The sequence below is a fragment of the Eleutherodactylus coqui genome, chromosome 9 (assembly GCF_035609145.1).
Source record: "Eleutherodactylus coqui strain aEleCoq1 chromosome 9, aEleCoq1.hap1, whole genome shotgun sequence".
Taxonomy (NCBI): Eukaryota; Metazoa; Chordata; class Amphibia; order Anura; family Eleutherodactylidae; genus Eleutherodactylus; species Eleutherodactylus coqui.
The window spans coordinates 19008289-19027390 of record NC_089845.1 but is presented as its reverse complement, the minus strand read 5'-3'; the positions used below and the strand labels follow the sequence as shown (position 1 = coordinate 19027390).

Sequence of the window (19102 nt, the reverse complement as noted above, 5' to 3'; positions counted from 1 at the left end):
TTTATCATCACAAATAGCACACGCCAAGGATGTCCTTTGTCTCCCTTGCTGTATATTCTCACCATGGAGCACTTGGTGGTAGCCCTTTGCAGTAATCCTAATATTTAAAATATCCATGTTGGAAATGATCACCACAAACTGGCCTTGTATGCAGATGACCTGTTACTATACTTTTTTTTCCCCCACATACTTTCTCTTGGTCTTGCATGAGTTTGACAGATTTGGCCGTCTTAGGAAATTTAAAGCTAACTTGACTAAAGGCCCTTTTACACGCAAAGATAATCTTTCAAATGATTGAAAAATTTTGCAATCTATTTGCATATAGTGTTAATGACTATTAACACTATCATTTTCATTTGCACGTAAAAGGACCTCCAGGAGCTGTTTGCAGAGCCCAGGGTGTGTTTATTCACACACACAGCTGTATTGTTCTACTCAAGGCTGGCGGCAGATTACATTGTTATCTGTCGGCTCCTGTGGAGATAACAGCCTGCAGTCTTATTGAGAGCTGAATGATGGATTTTTGATTCACCTTAAGATCGTTCAAATGAAAAGTGCTTGATGCCCGCGTTTACATGTAATGACTATCGCTCATTTTCATCCATTTGAATGAATTTTGTGTGAAAATCATTCCGTAAATGGGCCTTAAATTGAATCCTTGAATATTTGTCGCCAGACCAGCTTTGTTCTATCCTCTGTAACTTCGCGTTCAAATGGCAAGATGAGAGCATCACATCTTGGTGGCCAGTGCTCCGCCCAATTAGATTTGCTATATACTCTTAATTATTTGCCATTGCAGAAGAAAACCCTAGCAAAGCTCCAAAAATATAGAATTAAAGGGGTTGTCTCGCGAAATCAAGTGGGGTTATACACTTTTGTATGGCCATATTAATGCACTTTGTGATATACATCGTGCATTAAATATGAGCCATACAGAAGTTATTCACTTACCTGCTCCGTTGCTAGCGTCCCCGTCGCCATGGTTCCGTCTAATTTCGGTGTCTTCTTGCTTTTTTAGACGCACTTGCGCTGTGCGGTCTTCTCCCTTCGGCTGGTCTCGGAAGCATTGTCGTTTTGGCTCCGCCCCCTTGTAAGCGTCATCGCGTAGCTCCGCCCCGTCACATGCCGATTCCAGCCAATCAGGAGACTGGAACCGGCACACGTCATGGGCGGAGCTACGCGATGACGCATACAAGGGGGCGGAGCCACAACGCCGATGCTTCCGAGACCAGCCGAAGGGAGAAGACCGCACAGCGCAAGCGCGTCTAAAAAAGCAAGAAGACACCGAAATTAGACGGAACCATGGCGACGGGGACGCTAGCAACGGAGCAGGTAAGTGGAATAACTTCTGTATGGCTCATATTTAATGCATGATGTATATCACAAAGTGCATTAATATGGCCATACAGAAGTGTATAACCCCACTTGATTTCGCGAGACAACCCCTTTAAGTATTTGTCTTGGTTGGGATGGATGAACGTTAATATAGATGAATATAGCCCCCCCGTTTTTTTGTACCTATTCCAAACTGTTCCCATACGTGTGCCATTAGGCTACTTTAGAGCAAAATAGAGAAAAGACGTGACAGCAAATTGGTGCAAAAGTAGAAAAAGTCTTAATTCCTCCATAAGCCAAAAGACAGCAACGTTTCAACCAAACCAATACTGTTTGGTTGAAACATTGCTGTCTTTTGGCTTATGGAGGAATAAAGCCGCCTTCTAGTTTTGCACCAATATGCTGTCACATCTTGTCTTTGCTCTAAATATTGTACCTTGAGATTCTGGTTCATGGTGACTGTGCATCAAATTGCCCCACTATATCAGTGCTCAGGATTGTGCTGATGGCATCTCGTTTATTCCTACTAGGGACAAATGGGTAAGAAAACATGAACTTTCACCAAGACCAGGACCTCTCAGTCCATCATTGCACAATCCTGCATTCAAGCAAGGCCTAGAAGTTTTACTTGGACGTGGCAGATAGGCCTGAATGTTTTGATCGTGATGTGTGCTAAGAACCTTATTTTTATGCGGCTAATATAAGCAACAGTTGTGCAATTACAGTATATACTCGAGTATTAGCCGACCCGAGTATAAGCCGAGTCAATAAGTTTTACCACAAAAAATATATATAGTAGGTGAAAAAAATAAATAAATCCTCTGTGTCCACAGCGCGATGCTCTCCCTGGCAGTGCGGCCTGCTGCTGCAGTCTTCTCCCTCGCTTGCTTTTAAAATCCCCGCCATCAGCGCTGTTATTGGATCGTGCGCCGGCCAATCACAGCTGGCGCTTGATAAACCAATCACAGCCATTCAGAATGACATAACTTAGTATTAGCCGAGGGGGGCTTTTTCAGCACAATTTTTTTGGTGCTGAAAAACTCTGCTTATACTCGAGTATATACGGTATATTCAGATATTAAATTTAAATAAGTACTGAAGCACGTGTTTCAGATCACCAAGATTAACAGCTCTCTCCCTTCTTGTGTATAGTGAGAGACTTGTCAATCTAGGTGATCGGGGCAGGGAGAGGTAGCGGGGTTGCTAAGCTCTGTTATTGGCTGCAGCCTCTTTGATTTCCTGTAAACTGGGCAGGACTGCAGCTGTAAACAGAGACTAGAGCAGAAGACCACACATCAGTGCAGGACAGAGCAGGAACTGCATGAGGATGGGGTTGTCCTGAGATCTTACTAGCTTGGCAAACACTTTAAGAAGATAATGTAGCAAGAAAGAAGACAGAGCAAAAGAAGAGAGAAGACAGATAAAAGAAAAAACTAAGTAAGCCAGTAAATTCCAGAATGTCCATGAATGACATCCAGGGAATCTAAACCGAATTAAATTCATCTGGGCGCTAATGGGTATATTGACTATCATCTCTTCCATTCTCATGGGGGAGTAGCTCTGAGACCCACTCACAGAGAGAGGGCACTACAGTAGACAGCCAGTGCCGTGGTATTACCATTCTGGAAGCAGCCAGCAAGTGTCTTAGAATGCCCGCTTTGACCTGAGTGAACCAGGAATCATGGAAAGCAATATTACCTGTGGGGAATTTTCAAGTTGTTTACCAGGGTATGCTGCATTAAAGGCTAAAAAAGCTTAAAGGGGTTGTCCCGCGCCGAAACGTTTTTTTTTTTTTTTTTAACCCCCCCCCCCCCCCCCGTTCGGCGCGAGACAACCCCGATGCAGGGGTTAAAAAAACAAACCGGGTAGTACTTACCCGAATCCCGGCGGTCCGGCGTCTTCATACTCACCTGCTGAAGATGGCCGCCGGGATCCTCTCTCTCTGTGGACCGCAGGGCTTCTGTGCGGTCCATTGCCGATTCCAGCCTCCTGATTGGCTGGAATCGGCACGTGACGGGGCGGAGCTACACGGAGCCGGCATTCTGCACGAGCGGCCCCATTGAAGACAGCAGAAGACCCGGACTGCGCAAGCGCGTCTAATTTGGCCATTAGACGGCGAAAATTAGACGGCAACCATGGAGACGAGGACGCCAGCAACGGAACAGGTAAGTATAAAACTTTTGATAACTTCTGTATGGCTCATAATTAATGCACAATGTACATTACAAAGTGCATTAATATGGCCATACAGAAGTGTATAGACCCACTTGCTGCCGCGGGACAACCCCTTTAATGGTTTGACACCCCCCAGCAGATATGTAACATCGTACCTTTCTCCCAATCGCATTCCTAGCAGCTATGCAATATGCCAGGAAACACATGATGAGTATCAATCAGGGAGTAGTACCACCATGAAATAGTTTAGTAGTTTTTCTCTTTAACCTTGGAAGCCAGGTGTTACATATGGTTTGTGGATCCAGAGTTTTCCTGCCAAATTAAACCACCTGGCAGAAGAGATAGCCGACACCAAGGGGAAGGCAGAACAGAGTGCGGGAACTCAGTACAATAATGAAAATGGGCCTTACCCTGGAATCAGATGGATGAAGTGTCCCTGTCCTGGAGGTACTCCTGAAGGTGGACAGGTCCAGGCCGCCTTTCCTGACCCTGACTCCTAGATGTCCCTACCTACCTGGGGATGATGGGAATCCCGGGTCATTGCACCGAGCCACGCAAATATGCAGGAGTGAACATAAATTGGAAACCCGGAGCAGACCCGAGCAGAGATCACAAATACAGAGAATAGACAGACAAGCAGAACCCAGCAGCAGGCAAACAGAAGCTGGGAACACACCGAAACACAGTGTAAACTGGTTTAAGTTGCACAATGAACTGAATACAGACTAAAGACTGAACCAGCAGCTTACATGCAGTTATACAGGAAATGACAACACCAAGCATTGTGGAAGAGGTCTGGAGAGTTTAAATAGGAAGATGATTACAACTCCCCACAGGCTGGACAGAGAAGCCAGCCACAGTAACCCTGTGAGTGCTGGAAGACACAGAAGCAGACTCAGGAGACAGGACGATGCCTGAGTCTGCTGGACCTAACACCGGCGCGGGACCATGGGATAATGCATAAACCTTATTGGATGGGTTCCCAGCTTTAAAGACCACTTTCTTTGCGCACAACGCCTATAAAGGAATTGAAGAATCAGATACATGGCTATATACTCTTACTGAAGGACCCGGGAAAAGTGGGGGCAGGGCTTTATACTTTTAATACTTTTTACATTTAAAAATAATTTAAAAAAATGTAATCTTATTTTACATTTTTTTTTGCTCCCATAGCCCAGTGACGGCAAACCTTTTACAGACCGAGTGCCCAAACTGCAACCCAAAACCCACTAATTTATTGCAAAGTGCCAACACATCAGAGGGCGGGGCTTAACATGGTGTATTATTTTACCTCCGTCGTTCTAAAAAGGACACGGCCACTTCAAAATAGACTGCGTGCAGATTTTGACTGCTTTTTGGATGCGGAAATGCTGCAGAATGCCCCTAGTATAATAGTGACACCCCACAGCAGCCCCAAAGTATAATAGTGACACCCCACAGCAGCCGGCAGTATAATAGTGACACCACATAGCAGCCCCCAGTGATAATAGTGACCCCCCAACAGCGGCCCCCAGTATAATAGTGACACCCCACAGCAGCCCCAGTGTATTAGTGACATCCCACAGTGGCCCCCAGTATAATAGTGACACCCCACAGTGGCCCCCAGTATAATTATGAAACCCAACAGTGACCCCCAGTAGTAATAGTGACACTCCACAGCAGCCCCCGGTAGTAATAGTGACACCCCACAGAGGCCCCCAGTAGTAATAGTGAGACCCCACAGCGGCCCCCAGTAGTAATAGTGCCACCCCACAGCAGCCCCCAGTAGTAATAGTGCCACCCCACAGCAGCCCCCAGTAATAATAGTGGCACCCTACAGCGGCCCCAGTGTAATAGTGACACCCCAGAGCAGCCCCCAGTGTAATAGTGACACCTCACAGCGGCCCCCAGTATAATAGTGACACCTCACAGTGGCCCCCAGTATAATTATGAAACCCAATAGTGACCCCCAGTAGTAATAGTGACACTCCACAGCAGCCCCCGGTAGTAATAGTGACACCCCACAGCGGCCCCCAGTAGTAATAGTGACACCCCACAGCGGCCCCCAGTAGTAATAGTGCCACCCCACAGCGGCCCCCAGTAGTAATAGTGCCACCCCACAGCAGCCCCCAGTAATAATAGTGGCACCCTACAGCGGCCCCAGTGTAATAGTGACACCTCACAGTGGCCCCCAGTATAATCGTGACACCTCACAGCGGCCCCCAGTGTAATAGTGACATCTCACAACTGCCCCAGTGTAATAGTGACACCCCACAGCAGCACCAGGGTAATAGTGACCCACACTCCGGCCTTCCCTATCTTCCCTCGAGACCCACATACTTACCGCCTCCTCCTCGTGGAAGCTCTGCTCCTTGTCCACTGTGACGTCAGTGTGTTGTCAGTTGCCTCCTTCCCCTGCTCTCGCGGAACCTAAGAGGAGATGTCGGGAGCGGAGGGAGGAGGATCCCGGCTGCACACTGACATCACGGTACGGCCGGGATCAGCGCTGCTAGCAGCGCAGCTGAATGAATGCAGGCAGGGGAGCCGCGGACCCTGCCTATATTCACAAGTGGTGAGCGGCTGATGGTGGCGCGTGCCAGTAGGGAGGGCTCTACGAGCTATAGGTTTGCCACTACTGCCATAGGAGATCCGAACTAGAGAGTGTTTAAACAATATTGCAGTATATTTTATTTCTGCAGACATTCTGTAAAGCCATGCCATAGACACAGCTTAATAGGCTGAAATACATGTCAACCCTGGGGGTCTTCACAAGGCCCCAGAAACTTCTAGTTCTACAGATCTGGCTTCTGACTTGTTTAAAGTACTTCACTCCTGGTACCTGTGTTGACCTCACATCCCAATCTCTGCTAGTTGACTATACCTTTGCCTCCGCTTCTATGAGTACAGCCATTCCATGCTAATCTGGTTGCCACAAACCTGGAAATTCCCTGCCGTTAAATCCACACCTCTAGGAGGGGTTTCAGAGGTGAAATGGTCATTATCCCTCATACCCTGTGAGCAGTTTAGCCACCTCAAATTGGATTATGAGATTAGAGGATCCACCGCTGCTGTAGATAGCATAACACAGACTATGTGATGGTACAACCTATTTTGAGGTGTTAATTGGTAGTCACAAAGTCTGATAGGGGACATTCATAAAGGATTTTATAACAGTTTCTGGCTTTAAAAAAAGTTGCAAAACTTAGCACAAGGCTTGTTTGCACTGAAGTTGAGACTTTTTTGTCCACGCCCCTTTCTTGAATAGAGGGTGTGGCTTGTCAGGAAGGGGCATGGCCACTCTGGACCAACCCATTTATGTATAATTTACTTCAATTTCTGGCGTCAATTAGACCAGAAATGTATGCTGGATTGGATCTGGCCTTCATTTCTGCTTGAGGAGGAGTCGAGATGCATCTAGTCCAGATGTAGCTAAGCTTTACATAACTTTTAATGTGCTATTCTAACTCGCGGCGTGGCAACACCCGCCTCTTCATATACTGGGCACATTGTGTCCTGGTGGATACAATATTAAGACAGGCATTTAATCTGCTGTGGCCTAAATAGATTTCCCCTCATGGGTCTGACGACACCACTGACATCTCTCCATACGCTTCAGATGTAACGTCATGAGGCTCAGCCGGCTCACCCTCTTCAGCATCAGCGTCGTTGTAATGCCTTCAGGTAACCGGTCTCCAATTCACATTTCCTCACAAGTTTTACCTCATTTAGTTGTTCTTATAAAGCATGCCATGAATTTCAAGTGTTTTTCTTTTCAAGCATTTTGTGGCATTCTTTTCTATTTAGAATGTATGTTAAACATGTTTTTTAAGCCCTGGAAAAGTCTATGGAAGAGAAGGCCACACCTAGAGCATTCTGCATTTAAAAAACAAGCCACCAACTTCAAAATGCACTAAAAACATCACCGAAAAAAGCAAATAAAAACTAGAGATGAGCGAATATACTAGTTTCGAGTAATTACTCGATCGAGCACTGCGATTTTCGAGTACTTCCGAACTCGGGTGAAAAGATTCGGGGGGTGCCAGGGGGCGGGGGAGGCGTGGCGGAGGGGTAGCAGCCGGAAACAGGGGGGAGCCCTCTCTCTCTCCCTCTCCCCCCCACTCCCCGCTGCAACCCCCCACTCACCCACGAATCTTTTTGCCCGAGTACGGAAGTACTCGAAAATCGTGGTGCTCTGGCGAAAAGGGGGCGTGGCCGAGTAGGTTCGCTCATCTCTAATAAAAAAACATATTGTATTAAAAAGTGGAGTATTTTTTTAGATTTTTTTTCTAAAACCCATGGAGGTCACTTTTTCTGCAGCATTTTTCTTGTGGGTGTTTGCCACCTTTTTTTGGGGGGGAGCAAACACAGTGGCCAGTTGTCCGTTGCAAGTCATGGAGTAAATATGGAACCTTTTTTTTTTTTTTAAACTTATGCTTTTTTTGGGTCAGCCATAATGTTTTCTAAACCCAGGAGTCTGTGTGTTTGGCAATTTTCCAAATGTTTTTCTATAGAAAACAAAAGTATGAAAAAAGCGTGAAGAAAACAAAAATGTGAACAAAAACAGAAGTCACCCCATATAAATTTCATCTACTTTTTTTTACAACCCCCCCAAAACTGCCACAAAAGTGTGTGTGAAAGAAAGAAGCCTTATTAGGGTGACTACCCACTACAGTTTTTTTTCACTGCGAAATTCGCAGCGTTTTTTTTTTCCTGCAGGGGTCTATGGAACTTGTAATGTTAAAAACGCGATCGCGCAAAATCACGATTTCGCGGTAAATGGCAATTTTGCGCAATTGTGATTTTAACATTACAAGTCCCATAGACCCCTGCAGAAAAAAAACTGCTGCGAATTTCGCAGTGAAAACAAACTGTAGTGGGTAGGCGCCCTTAGGGTTCTTTCATGTAGGTAAAATTATTCCGCCAGGACGCAGAGGAATTTTTGCCCCTGTGGAAAATTCTGCACCAAAATTCGGCATTTAGGGCTCCTTCAGACTAACGTATTTGAACATACAAAGTTTGCCAACGCAATATGCAGAGAATAGAATCCATTGATTTCAATGACTTCCTTCTCATTTCTGTATTTTGCGCACGCATTTCTGGCATATTTGCGCACCAAAGCCCCCATAGAAGTCTGTGGAACGTGCGCAAATGCATGTGCAAAACTTGGGAACATGCACAATAAGCTCCGCAATTCCGTGAAAAAGAGAACACCTCTGCAACTCATTAGGTTAATGCGGGACTGTGAAGCCGGCTGGTGACTCGTACCTGAATTATCTGTATTGTGGATGACCGCGGCAGCTCGCCGTCAGTCGTGGATGACCGCGGCAGCTCGCCGTCAGTCAGGCACGGTACAGTTCTTCCTCTTGACTATTTGTATTTCCCACGCTGTTGCTTAGCGATGACACAGGTACTCGCAGTCCATACGCAATGTTCAGTATGGGCTGCGGGTTCGGATGGCCTCCATTGACTTCAACGGAGGCCGTCAGCTACTGTCAGAGCATGCTGCAATTTTTCCTCTTCTTGCAAAATACGCAATTTGTATCCAAAGCGGCGCCAATCCTCAGCGCGGATTCTGAACACTGATTCCACAATTGGAATCCACCCCTGTGAAGTCAGCCTAAATAGCCTTTTAAATCATGGCGGTGTTGTGCACGTGCGTGGGAGCAGGCTGTGCATGTGCAAAAGTACAGTACTATGCGCCGATACGTGCACAAATCAAAGTCATTCAAATATATTGCGCTGAAGTGTGGGCAATTGCGCAAACGCTCGTCTGAAGCCACCCTCCTGTCCACGGGTGTATGCGTAAAATCCTGCTGTTCTCTTGTAAAGTCTCTTTTAAATTGTATTGCGTACGGACAGCGTTTCATACACGGCCTTTACAACTTATAGGGATCATGCTGAGTGGTACGCCGAGAAATAAAGCATGCTGCGTTCTATTTCTTGTACATGTCGATGCGCAGTGTGCATGGATCAAAGAAAGTCCATTGACTTTCATTGACTCCATTTACCGCGTATCACGTGGCCATGCAGCGCAAGCGTAACAAGCGGTGAAAACGCCGTCGCGGACATGAGCCCTTAGGCATGTGCATTCTGCTGTGGAAAATCCCATCGCATCCTGGCGGACTAATTCCACGTGTGTGAAAGAACCCTTACGGCTTCCTCACACGGGCGTATGGGGGGGGGGGCTGCGTATTAAACAGTATTTACTGCATATTTTCTACTCCTAAAGCCTATAATGGGGATATTACACACCAAAATAGGACATGCTGCAGTTTTTTTTCATACATGCAATATGTATAAATCAATAGGCTATTAAGACTGTGTATTACACATATGACAAATATGCGCATAATACACAGCCCCCATATGCCTGTATGGGTGAGCCATAAGTGTCACAATGTAAATTCTATGATTTAGGCATGACTTTATGTCACTGTGGGCTCCCAGTATTATAAAAGACTATCTTACTATTGAGGAAGTTTTGTGTCAACGCTTCATCTATCCATCACAATGTAGCTTGAAGACATCAAAGCACAAAGCAGATGAGGAGAGCCCTCCCTCCCAGCCAGGTAACAAGTGGGAGGTCACACCTGGAAGGTTAGAGTAAGCTACACAGGATCGCCCTGCACATCATTAGCTATTCGGATTTCTGTGGCTCGGTTTAATGAGAAGCGGATCTTTTCGGTGCAAGGAGCAGGTGGTTGAGCAGAACAATGGAGTTCAGGACCGCCACAAATCAGATGCGTAAGACTTGTTTGCATATGTCTGTCAGAAAGCATCTGTTTCAGTGTGATCCAGGTGGGGTGGTCTACCTGCAAGGATTGTATCAAGCTGCATTAGATAGACTGTTACTTTTCTCGTACTTGGGTGTAGCAGATGAGTTTCCTCTTGTGCTGAATCAGATTGTATATCGGGGTAATATGCCATCACGATGCATGTACCCCGTAGCTTGGCGTCTGCTGAGGTGTTTGGTTTTAAGTATTCCGTTTTTTTGCATCTACTGTAAATTCTGTTTTTAATTCTAAACTTAGCAGACTTGTATTCACACAGCATATTTTGGTGTAGATGATTGATATATATTGATACATAATATCCCTCATTGGAAAGAGGACCAATTTCAAATTGAATAATCCCCTATCTAAAATCATAAGACGGGGTATCAATCTACCCTAATGTTAAATAGTAGTAAGGGTCTTTGGACAGCGATCCTCTTGTTCGATAGTAGTAGTTGAGGAGTACTGTAATCCTCTGCTATTCAGTCTTCAGGATAGAAGGTAAAACATATTGTTCTATTAAGGTTCAGCACGTTTCTTTGGAATTCTTCAGGAACCAAGATATTCCAATGATAGAGTGTAACTCCAGGTTCACTACATATGGCTGTTTGTTATCAAGGTCTTATTGTGCAACCCAGTTGCTGCTAGATAGACTAAAGGCCCTTTTATACACAATGATTATCACTCAAAATTAGCCATCTTTTGAGCGATAATCATTGCTTGTAAATGTTGCCCATCGTGCACTTTTCGTCCATCACTGAGTACAGCTCAGCTTAAAATCCGTTGTCTCTGATAAGAGGGACCCTATGCTGAGTTCTCCGCAGGCAGCGCTGATAACATCTTTCAGCTGCTGTCCCACTGAAGAACAATTGTGATGTGTTTAGAGAACAGACCATCACTGTTCTCTAAATAAATGCAAATGAAGCTGATTAGCCTATAAGTAGCTATTGCAAAATGATCTCTTAAAACTGTCAGTTTCTGATTAACTTTGAGCGATCATCTGTGTGTGTAGATGGACCTTACATCCATATAGACTAGCATACAGACCTAGGGACAAGACCTTTTAAGTATATAAGTCTCAAATGAAAATACCAGGAACTACCAAGGTATAATCCCCCCACTTAAAGAGCCATGAAAATAAAAAAGAATAGCAAGACCAACAGCCCTGATGGTGGACTGATAGTTCCTCATTATAATGCTCTGCAATCTGAGAAAAGGGAGCAGTAGTAGAAGCCCCATTCACCTGCACAGATGCTTTGCATAGCCAGCTGGCTGCTTTCACGTTCGACTGTACAAGTGTATGGTGGGATGCATCTCTAGCAGGCACTGTTTTGTATGCATTTAAAAGTATACCTTGCAGTACACTTTTTTTAAATGTTTAGTTCTGTATGAACTAGTGTTTTATACTATGTTATTTCATGCCATAGAAAGAAGTATGTTGGCCCGACAGAGGTCAAAAGGACACTTCATTAAACCCTGATAGATACGTTTGGCATAATCACATTATGTATATGTGCAGTTTATTGCTGTGACAGTAGAGATGAGCGAGTATACTCGCTAAAGGCAATTGCTCAAGCAAGCATTGCCTTTATCGAGTACCTGCCCGCTCAAGACGAAAGGTTCTAGTGCCGGTGGCGGGCAGGGAGCTGCGGGGGAGAGCGGAGCAGAACAGAGGGGAGATCTCTCTTTCCCTCTCTCCCCCCCCGCTCCCTCCTGCTGACAGCCGCTACTCACCGCTCCCCCGCGCCGGCACCCGAACCTTTCATCTCGAGCGGGCAGGTACTCGATAAAGGCAATGCTCGCTCGAGCAATTGCCTTTACCGAGTATACTCGCTCATCTCTATGTGACAGTTGTGTATGGTATATCTGGCAATACTTAGTTGGTACTGTTATTTGCACTTGTTTTGGTACTGTTATATACACACTACATGTCACTTTGTTTTTTTTTATAGTGTATGGCCTTATTATTTACATACTAATGTATTGTCTACCTGTATGTAGTCTTTCTGCACTGCTCATATGATTCAAATCCAGCAATCAGTTTTCATGTAAGAAGAAGGTTGGGTGCTAATAATCAATTACCCTGATAGGTCCTATATACCCCAATTCGACATTAGCTTACAAACCTATTTTGGGGGGGGGGGGTTCTCCCCCTTCCCTCCCCCTTCTATAGAGAAGTCTATAGAGAAAGAACCTGGAAAATAAAACAAAAAAACATACCCAGACATACCTGTGTTTTGGAAAATCACCGAGAATCCAAAAAGAAACAAAAGTAAGTAAATGTGCCACAAAAAAACACTGATTTGGTGCATTTCATAACCCCCTACTGACCTACAGCTAATATTTGGCTTGGCTTTTTTCTGGAAAAAAGCCACAAAAGGGTGTTTCCCCTTGTAGGTTTTTGAGCCAAAGGCACAAGTGGTTTCAGAAAGTATGGGAAAATATAAAGGAATGATTTCTCCTTTTATTCTTGATCTACTGCTGGGTTTGGCTCAAAAATTTTTGTATAAACATTTGTGTGTATAAGAATACGTTGTACAAGGCCCAGTGCCCACGGCTGTGAGGGGCTCGCAAGCGGAATTCCGCAGCGGAGTCCGTCACGGCGCACCTCCAGAGACCCCATACTCACCTCCAGATCTGCTGCCCGACGTCCCGCATCCCGTGCCAGCGCACATGCACAGTACAGCGCATGACGCGCCGGCAGCATCATATGACGCACCCACAGCGTCACATGATGTGCCGGCCGTGTCATGTGACGTGGGCGTCGGTGGGCAGGGAAGCGTTTTCATGCTATCTTCCACTGTGCTACAGCATAAGATAGCGTGGACGGCTTCCATTGACTGCAATGGAAGCGGTCCGTGCGTACGCCCATGGCAAATAGAACATGTCGCGGGTGATTACAGGTGCTTTCACGGGGTGGAATTCTGCACCGTGAGCATTGCGCTATTAGGTTCAATCCAACCGTGGGAATTAGGAAGTGCCCCATAATGTATTGTCATTCAGTCTGAAGGCCATACTCTGTATTGTTTTTAGTTTCCAAAGTTTTATTGATATTTTATGAGAAAATATATTGACATGGCATTAGAGGAAATCGTGTAAAATAAGCATCTTAAACAAGAAGCAAGTGAATAAAATAGGAACTGTTTATGATAGTACCATCAGTGTCTGATCAACCTAAGAGGATATCGATAAGACATGTAGAGTGAGTGACAGCATGCTAGGCATATAATTTAAGTATAATTTATTCCTCCATTCGCAACATTTCAACCCTCTTGGGGTCTTTGTTAAGCATAATACCCCAAGAGGCTCGAAACGTCGCGAATGGAGGAATAAATTATACCTAAATTATATGCCTAGCATGCTGTCACTCTCTATTGATAGTGGACTATAGGTATGAGTCTTTTGGCTCAAGACTCCTAGAGTCTCAGCCATTAAGGATTTGAACAATTAATCGTCTGACACGTAAAAGACCAGAAGAGTGCTGAGGACTAACTTTGATACAATTATAAGACATGTAGATCATGTCATGAAGCACAAGATGTGATCCATGGAAGCCACAAAGCATTAAATACATCTTTGATGTCCATGCAAGTAGTGCGTATCGCTTCAAGAAAAAACTCTTTATTTTCATTTCCTCAATAAACAGGCAGATTTCCATTTGGAAACCAATATGGATTTTCACGGCCATAGCTATGAGTTGAATAAGTTTTGCGGTCATAAAATTGGTGCGAGGAAATCTGTCGCCCAGCAGAAAGGGACTGAAATAAATTGCATTGAGTAAATTAAGGACTTGTGTCCGCAATGCATGAACAGTTGAACATATCCACCTAATATGTAAATGATTGCAAGAGACCTCACATCTACAGAAACAGAGATTTAACACTTTTGGAAACAGAGCGTGTGACTTAGTTGGGTCATAGTAATGAACTGTAACAGCTGTCTCAACTAGTGTGATGTTAATGAGGATTGGTTAGTTAAAAGTATCCATAGACTGAATCCTAGTTGACCAGGTCCTAAGGGTCCTGAGGCCCCTTCTCGGGGGAGAAGGGGGGTACTGTCATGGTTTGTCAGTTGCAACGGTGTCATGGTACGTTAATCATGATGCGGAAAGAGACTGGTCGCTCTGCACCTATGCAGGTTGCTGGTTGACACTGTGCGAGGGTTGTCTGCTACAATCTGTATCCATATAGTTGCATGCTAGTATTTACCCCAGAGGCCTCCCATAGCTCGTTGCTGTTTATTTTCAGCTCACTTGGTTGTGGTGCTTGGAGCGATATCCAAGTCCTCCTCAAGGAGGTAGCCATTGATGTGGCCAAAAATTGCTCATTAGTCTGCACTCTAATTCTCTACGAGTTAGAGTGTGGACTAATCCATATGGCTAATGACATGGTTTTCGTACCCTATCCCTAGAAGTCTGAACAAAGCTATCAGATCTTTAACCCTATCACATAATGAAAAACAGAATTGGCTCCACAGTGCTGGGTCATTTCATTGAGTCTCGGTTGCCCACGAAACTCAGCTCAAAAAAACTCAGTGGATGACTTTCACTGTCACAAACCTCTAACTTTACTCTCAGCCAGAGATATGCTATCAAGGTCATCATAAATCAACCCCAAAAGCAGAAATTCTCTTTTCCACGGATGATTAAGCCTCAGAAATGGGTGGCAAGGAGAAGGCCCAGACCTGAGGGTCTCCCTGCAACCTTGAGATAACAATCCCCATCCTCTGAGACTCGTCAGTCAAGAAGATGGGGCGCAATTTAAGGTACAATTTGCAAGATTTTATGAATCTAGTGAATTCCGACCTTTTACCAGAGAACTGATCTGGCAAGTTCAGCTTAGGCTCCTTCACAGTGCCACTTCTGCCCAGAGGTTGTTGTTTTACCTCTGCAATTTTTAAAGAGAGACCTATACTGGTTTGATAACACCTCAATGGGACCAATAGGGAAAAAAGGAAACAAAATCCTACAGAGAAAATGTAAAGGCTATTTATTATGTCATATTCATCCTCAGTACAATGCACACCATGACCAGAACAGACACAAGGCTGTGTCCACACAAGACAAATAGGAGAACTGACCCTGCTCACAACTGGGAAAGGTCCCTACCTGAAAGAAGATAGGCTGCTCTGAAAAGTGCGAACCTGCTGATCGCCTCTCGGCTTGCTACCTGACCCTAACAGGGAGTAAGGTAGCAGCATGAGGCAAACAAACCTTAACTTGGGTTAAATGGGAGAAGTGTATTTTCGCCGTACAGGAGATTACTTTTCTGGGGCATGTTATAACCCCGGGTGGTTTCAAGATGGGTCCAGATAAACTCCGAGCTGTTTTGCACTGGGTTCAGCCAGAGAATCTGAAGGCACTCCAAAGGTTATTTAAGGCCTCCCTCACACAGGGCGTTTTGTACAGCGTTTAACGCTGCCTTTTTCAGCCCAGCTCTAAACGCTGTACAACACTCCCATTCATTTCAATGGGGCTGCTCACACAGGGCTGAAAACGCAGCGTCTTCCAACGCTGCACTTTGACAGCAATGCAAGTTCTATTTTTGGGCGTTTTCAGCCCTGCGTCGCCCATTGAAATGAATGGGCAGCGGTTTTAGCACTGCTGAAAACGCAGCAACATTTGGTGCTGCGTTTTTGGCAGAGTTATCAGCTCGCCGATTTTCGGGGTGAGGGCTTGCAATAGAAGCCCTACCCCGAAAATCAGTCCCAGCTAGCTAGAGAAAAAAGAAAGTAATACTCACCTAGCCGCTGCGGTCTGGGTCGCGGCCGCTGGTCTCTGCCACTGATCCGGGCTTCTCCTACACTCCCAAGTCTATTGCCGTAGGCCAGGTTTGAGAATCCCGCCTCCAGCAATAGAGTGCTGTGATTGGTTGTCGGCGCGCTCGATGCCCAATCACAGCCCTTCATTGACTGTCCCTGCCAATCAGCGCCGGCAAGCTCTGATTGGCTGAGAAAGTCAATGAAGGGCTGTGATTGGGCATCGAGCCAGCGCCAACAACCAATCACAGCACTCTATTGCTGGAGGCGGGGTTCTCGCACCTGGCCTCCGGCAATAGACTTGTGAGTGCAGAGGAAGCCCGGATCAGCGGCAGAGATCAGCGGCCGTGACCCGGACTGCAGCGGTTAGGTGAGTATTGCTTTTTTTTTTCTTTTCAGCATCCTTGGCTGCGCTTTCAGCCAAGCTGAAAACGCAGCCAAAACGCTGGCATAAAGTATGCCAGCGCTGCTGAAACGGGGCGGAATCTGCAGTAACGCAGCGCTGAAAAACGCTGCGTTTCTGCAAACACCCTGTGTGAGGGAGGCCAAAGTTCGATGGAGGTGGACACCTCAGAGGTCGGTGTGGGAGTAGTTCTGTCTTAAGGCACTAGTGAGTTAAAGAATCTTCACCCTTGTGCTTTCTTTTCACAGTAGTTTACCTCAACCAAACAAAATTATGACATGGGTGACAGAGAGCTGTCTGCTATTAAATGGGCCTTCGAGGAGTAGCAGCATCTCCTTGAAGGGGCTCAACATAAGGTGATGGTTTTTACAGATCACAGAAATCTGATAAATTTAGAATCAGCTAAGAGACTTAAGCCTAGACAGACAAGATGGTCAACAACAAGGTGCAGCACGTTTCGACATCTTAGTACACCTTTTTCAAGGTTTTAGCCTGTTATGAGGAAGAGACCAAAATGGTCAGTTATGATGATGCACTAATCAGTATGATCATCCCTGTTGTTTGCCTGCGGGAACAGACGCCATAGGACCTCAGGGACAATGATGTATTGTCACAGGAGGAGGAGGAAGGGATACCAATCTCCCAAGTGTCTGCCCAGTCCGCAGAGAGGGTAGCTTTGGGCAACATGTTTCTCTACCCATGTGAGAAGTATAGAGGAGAAAGAGGGGGAAAATATAGGTCCCAAGGCAGGGGGGATATGCAATGTTCCTTCCATCCATCACTAACCCCAGCTATTCTACTTGGATGGTGGGAACAGCTGGAGCACACTCTTGGGCCTGACCCCATCATCCTTATGCACTTTGAAGCATATGACAACTTTTATGTTGCAGTTCTTGCAGGACAGTTGCATAGCCGGCATCAAATCATTACTGGGTGGCCTCCCTCTTTGATTCCCGATACAAGGCCAAAATGACAAATCTTATTCTAGCTGTGGAGATGGACCTCACAATGCAGCAATGACAGGAAAGACTATTAAGCAGCTTGAGCACAACATTTCCCCATGGTCGTGGGGATGCATTCACAATGGATCGCAGCTCTGTGGTTCATGTCAGACTAGCAGGAAACCGTCACAGTAGCCGCACCACTGGTGGCAGGGGAAGTTTAACAGAAGCTTGGTATAGTCGCAGCCTACAGCAAAATCACAGGGTGGGACTAACAGTCATAGGCAGCACTTATCCATGATGGTCCAAGAGTATGTTAGTTCCCATGTGGATGTACTCAGGCATGACATTAGCACGTCTGCTGTCTTCCTTGGCACAGTTTTTGATCTAGGGGACCCTATGTGGGCTGGCTTTTGTTTTCAGTGTCAACTGTATGCAATGATTGACCCCCACACCACTGTACACTATTTTGAACAATTTTTCTGGGGGGGGGGGGGGGGAGGAGTGTTTCCCAGATGTGTGGCTGTATTCCCATGCAATCTGGGGGGCTTTGGCTGTATTGGGGAGGGAAAAATTAGTGAACCCGATTTTTACTCCCATTGACTTTATTAGATGTCAGAATTAATTGCCCGATTCGCAATGATTTTGATGAAATCAGACCAAGATTGACACAAATCGATTATCTCACTAATTGCTCATGACTAATTGCAAAACAAAATGAGATTTCATGACCTAAGGACAAAAGCACCACATCCCTCCCTCTACTTTTGTTCTCAGCCAACAATTTTCATTACTAGTGGCTTCTTGAAAATGACTCTGGTCTAATATTTGTTTTTAGTCTAAGTCCCCTTCTATATGTGACACTTAGTTTATCAGACAGAACAGGTTTCAGATCTGGATTGACTTTAAAGATGGGTCAATGAGTTCTCTTAATCTTGGTAACCCCAGAGGTGTAACCTATTATGTGCCTACAATTCTTATAGACTTACTATTTGTGCTGGTAGAGAGCTCTGGGCCTAGAAGGACAAGCAATGTGTTTAGGATGGTGAAAGGCTTTCTTGAAGACGTTAGAGTGGTAACTTCTTGCTTTAAATCTTAAAATAATTGCTTACATTTAGTGATGACGGCTGTTTCACTGGAGCAATTCCCTTCCCACTCTCAGATCTGGTCCACCTTGGCCACTTTAGCATTTTAGCTTGCTTTTTAATGTAGTAAGCTGAGGCTATAGTAAAAAATGTGTCGTCACTAGAGATGAGCGAGCATACTCGTCCGAGCTTGATGCTCGTTCGAGTATTAGGGTGCTCGAGATGCTCGTTACTCGAGATGAGCACCACGCGGTGCTCGTCTCGATTAAACGAGCACTGACCATTGAATTCAATGGAGCCGGCAATACAGCCGGCTCCATTGAAAGCAATGGGCTGCCGGCTAGCGCGGGATGAATTTTCGGGAAGGGCTTAAAAATATAAGTCCCTTACCTGAAATTCATCCAGAAATGTGCAAAAAGTAAAAAAAAAATATACTCACCTTGTCCCGGCAGAACGATGTTAGCCCATTGAATTCAATGGAGCCGGCAATACAGCCGGCTCCATTGAAAGCAATGGGCTGCCGGCGATCGCACAATGAATTTTCAGGAAGGGCTTAAAATATATAAGCCCTTCCCTGCAATTCATCCAGAAATGTGTAAAAATTAAAACAATATATATACTCACCTGGTCCCGCAGACGGAGTTCAGCTGCGGA

General features: G+C 45.4%; 1 protein-coding gene across 1 annotated transcript in view; it reads left to right on the top strand.

Annotated features, from left to right (window-relative positions):
- Positions 1–10104: 10104 nt before the first annotated feature.
- LOC136578755 (glutamate decarboxylase 1-like) overlaps positions 10105–19102 on the top strand; it is a 75152-nt gene continuing 66154 nt past the window's right edge. Inside the window, exon 1 of the mRNA XM_066578923.1 lies at positions 10105–10233. Within this exon, the coding sequence (XP_066435020.1) occupies positions 10203–10233 (31 nt within the window). The 5' untranslated portion in view covers positions 10105–10202. The remainder of the gene's footprint in view (positions 10234–19102) is intronic.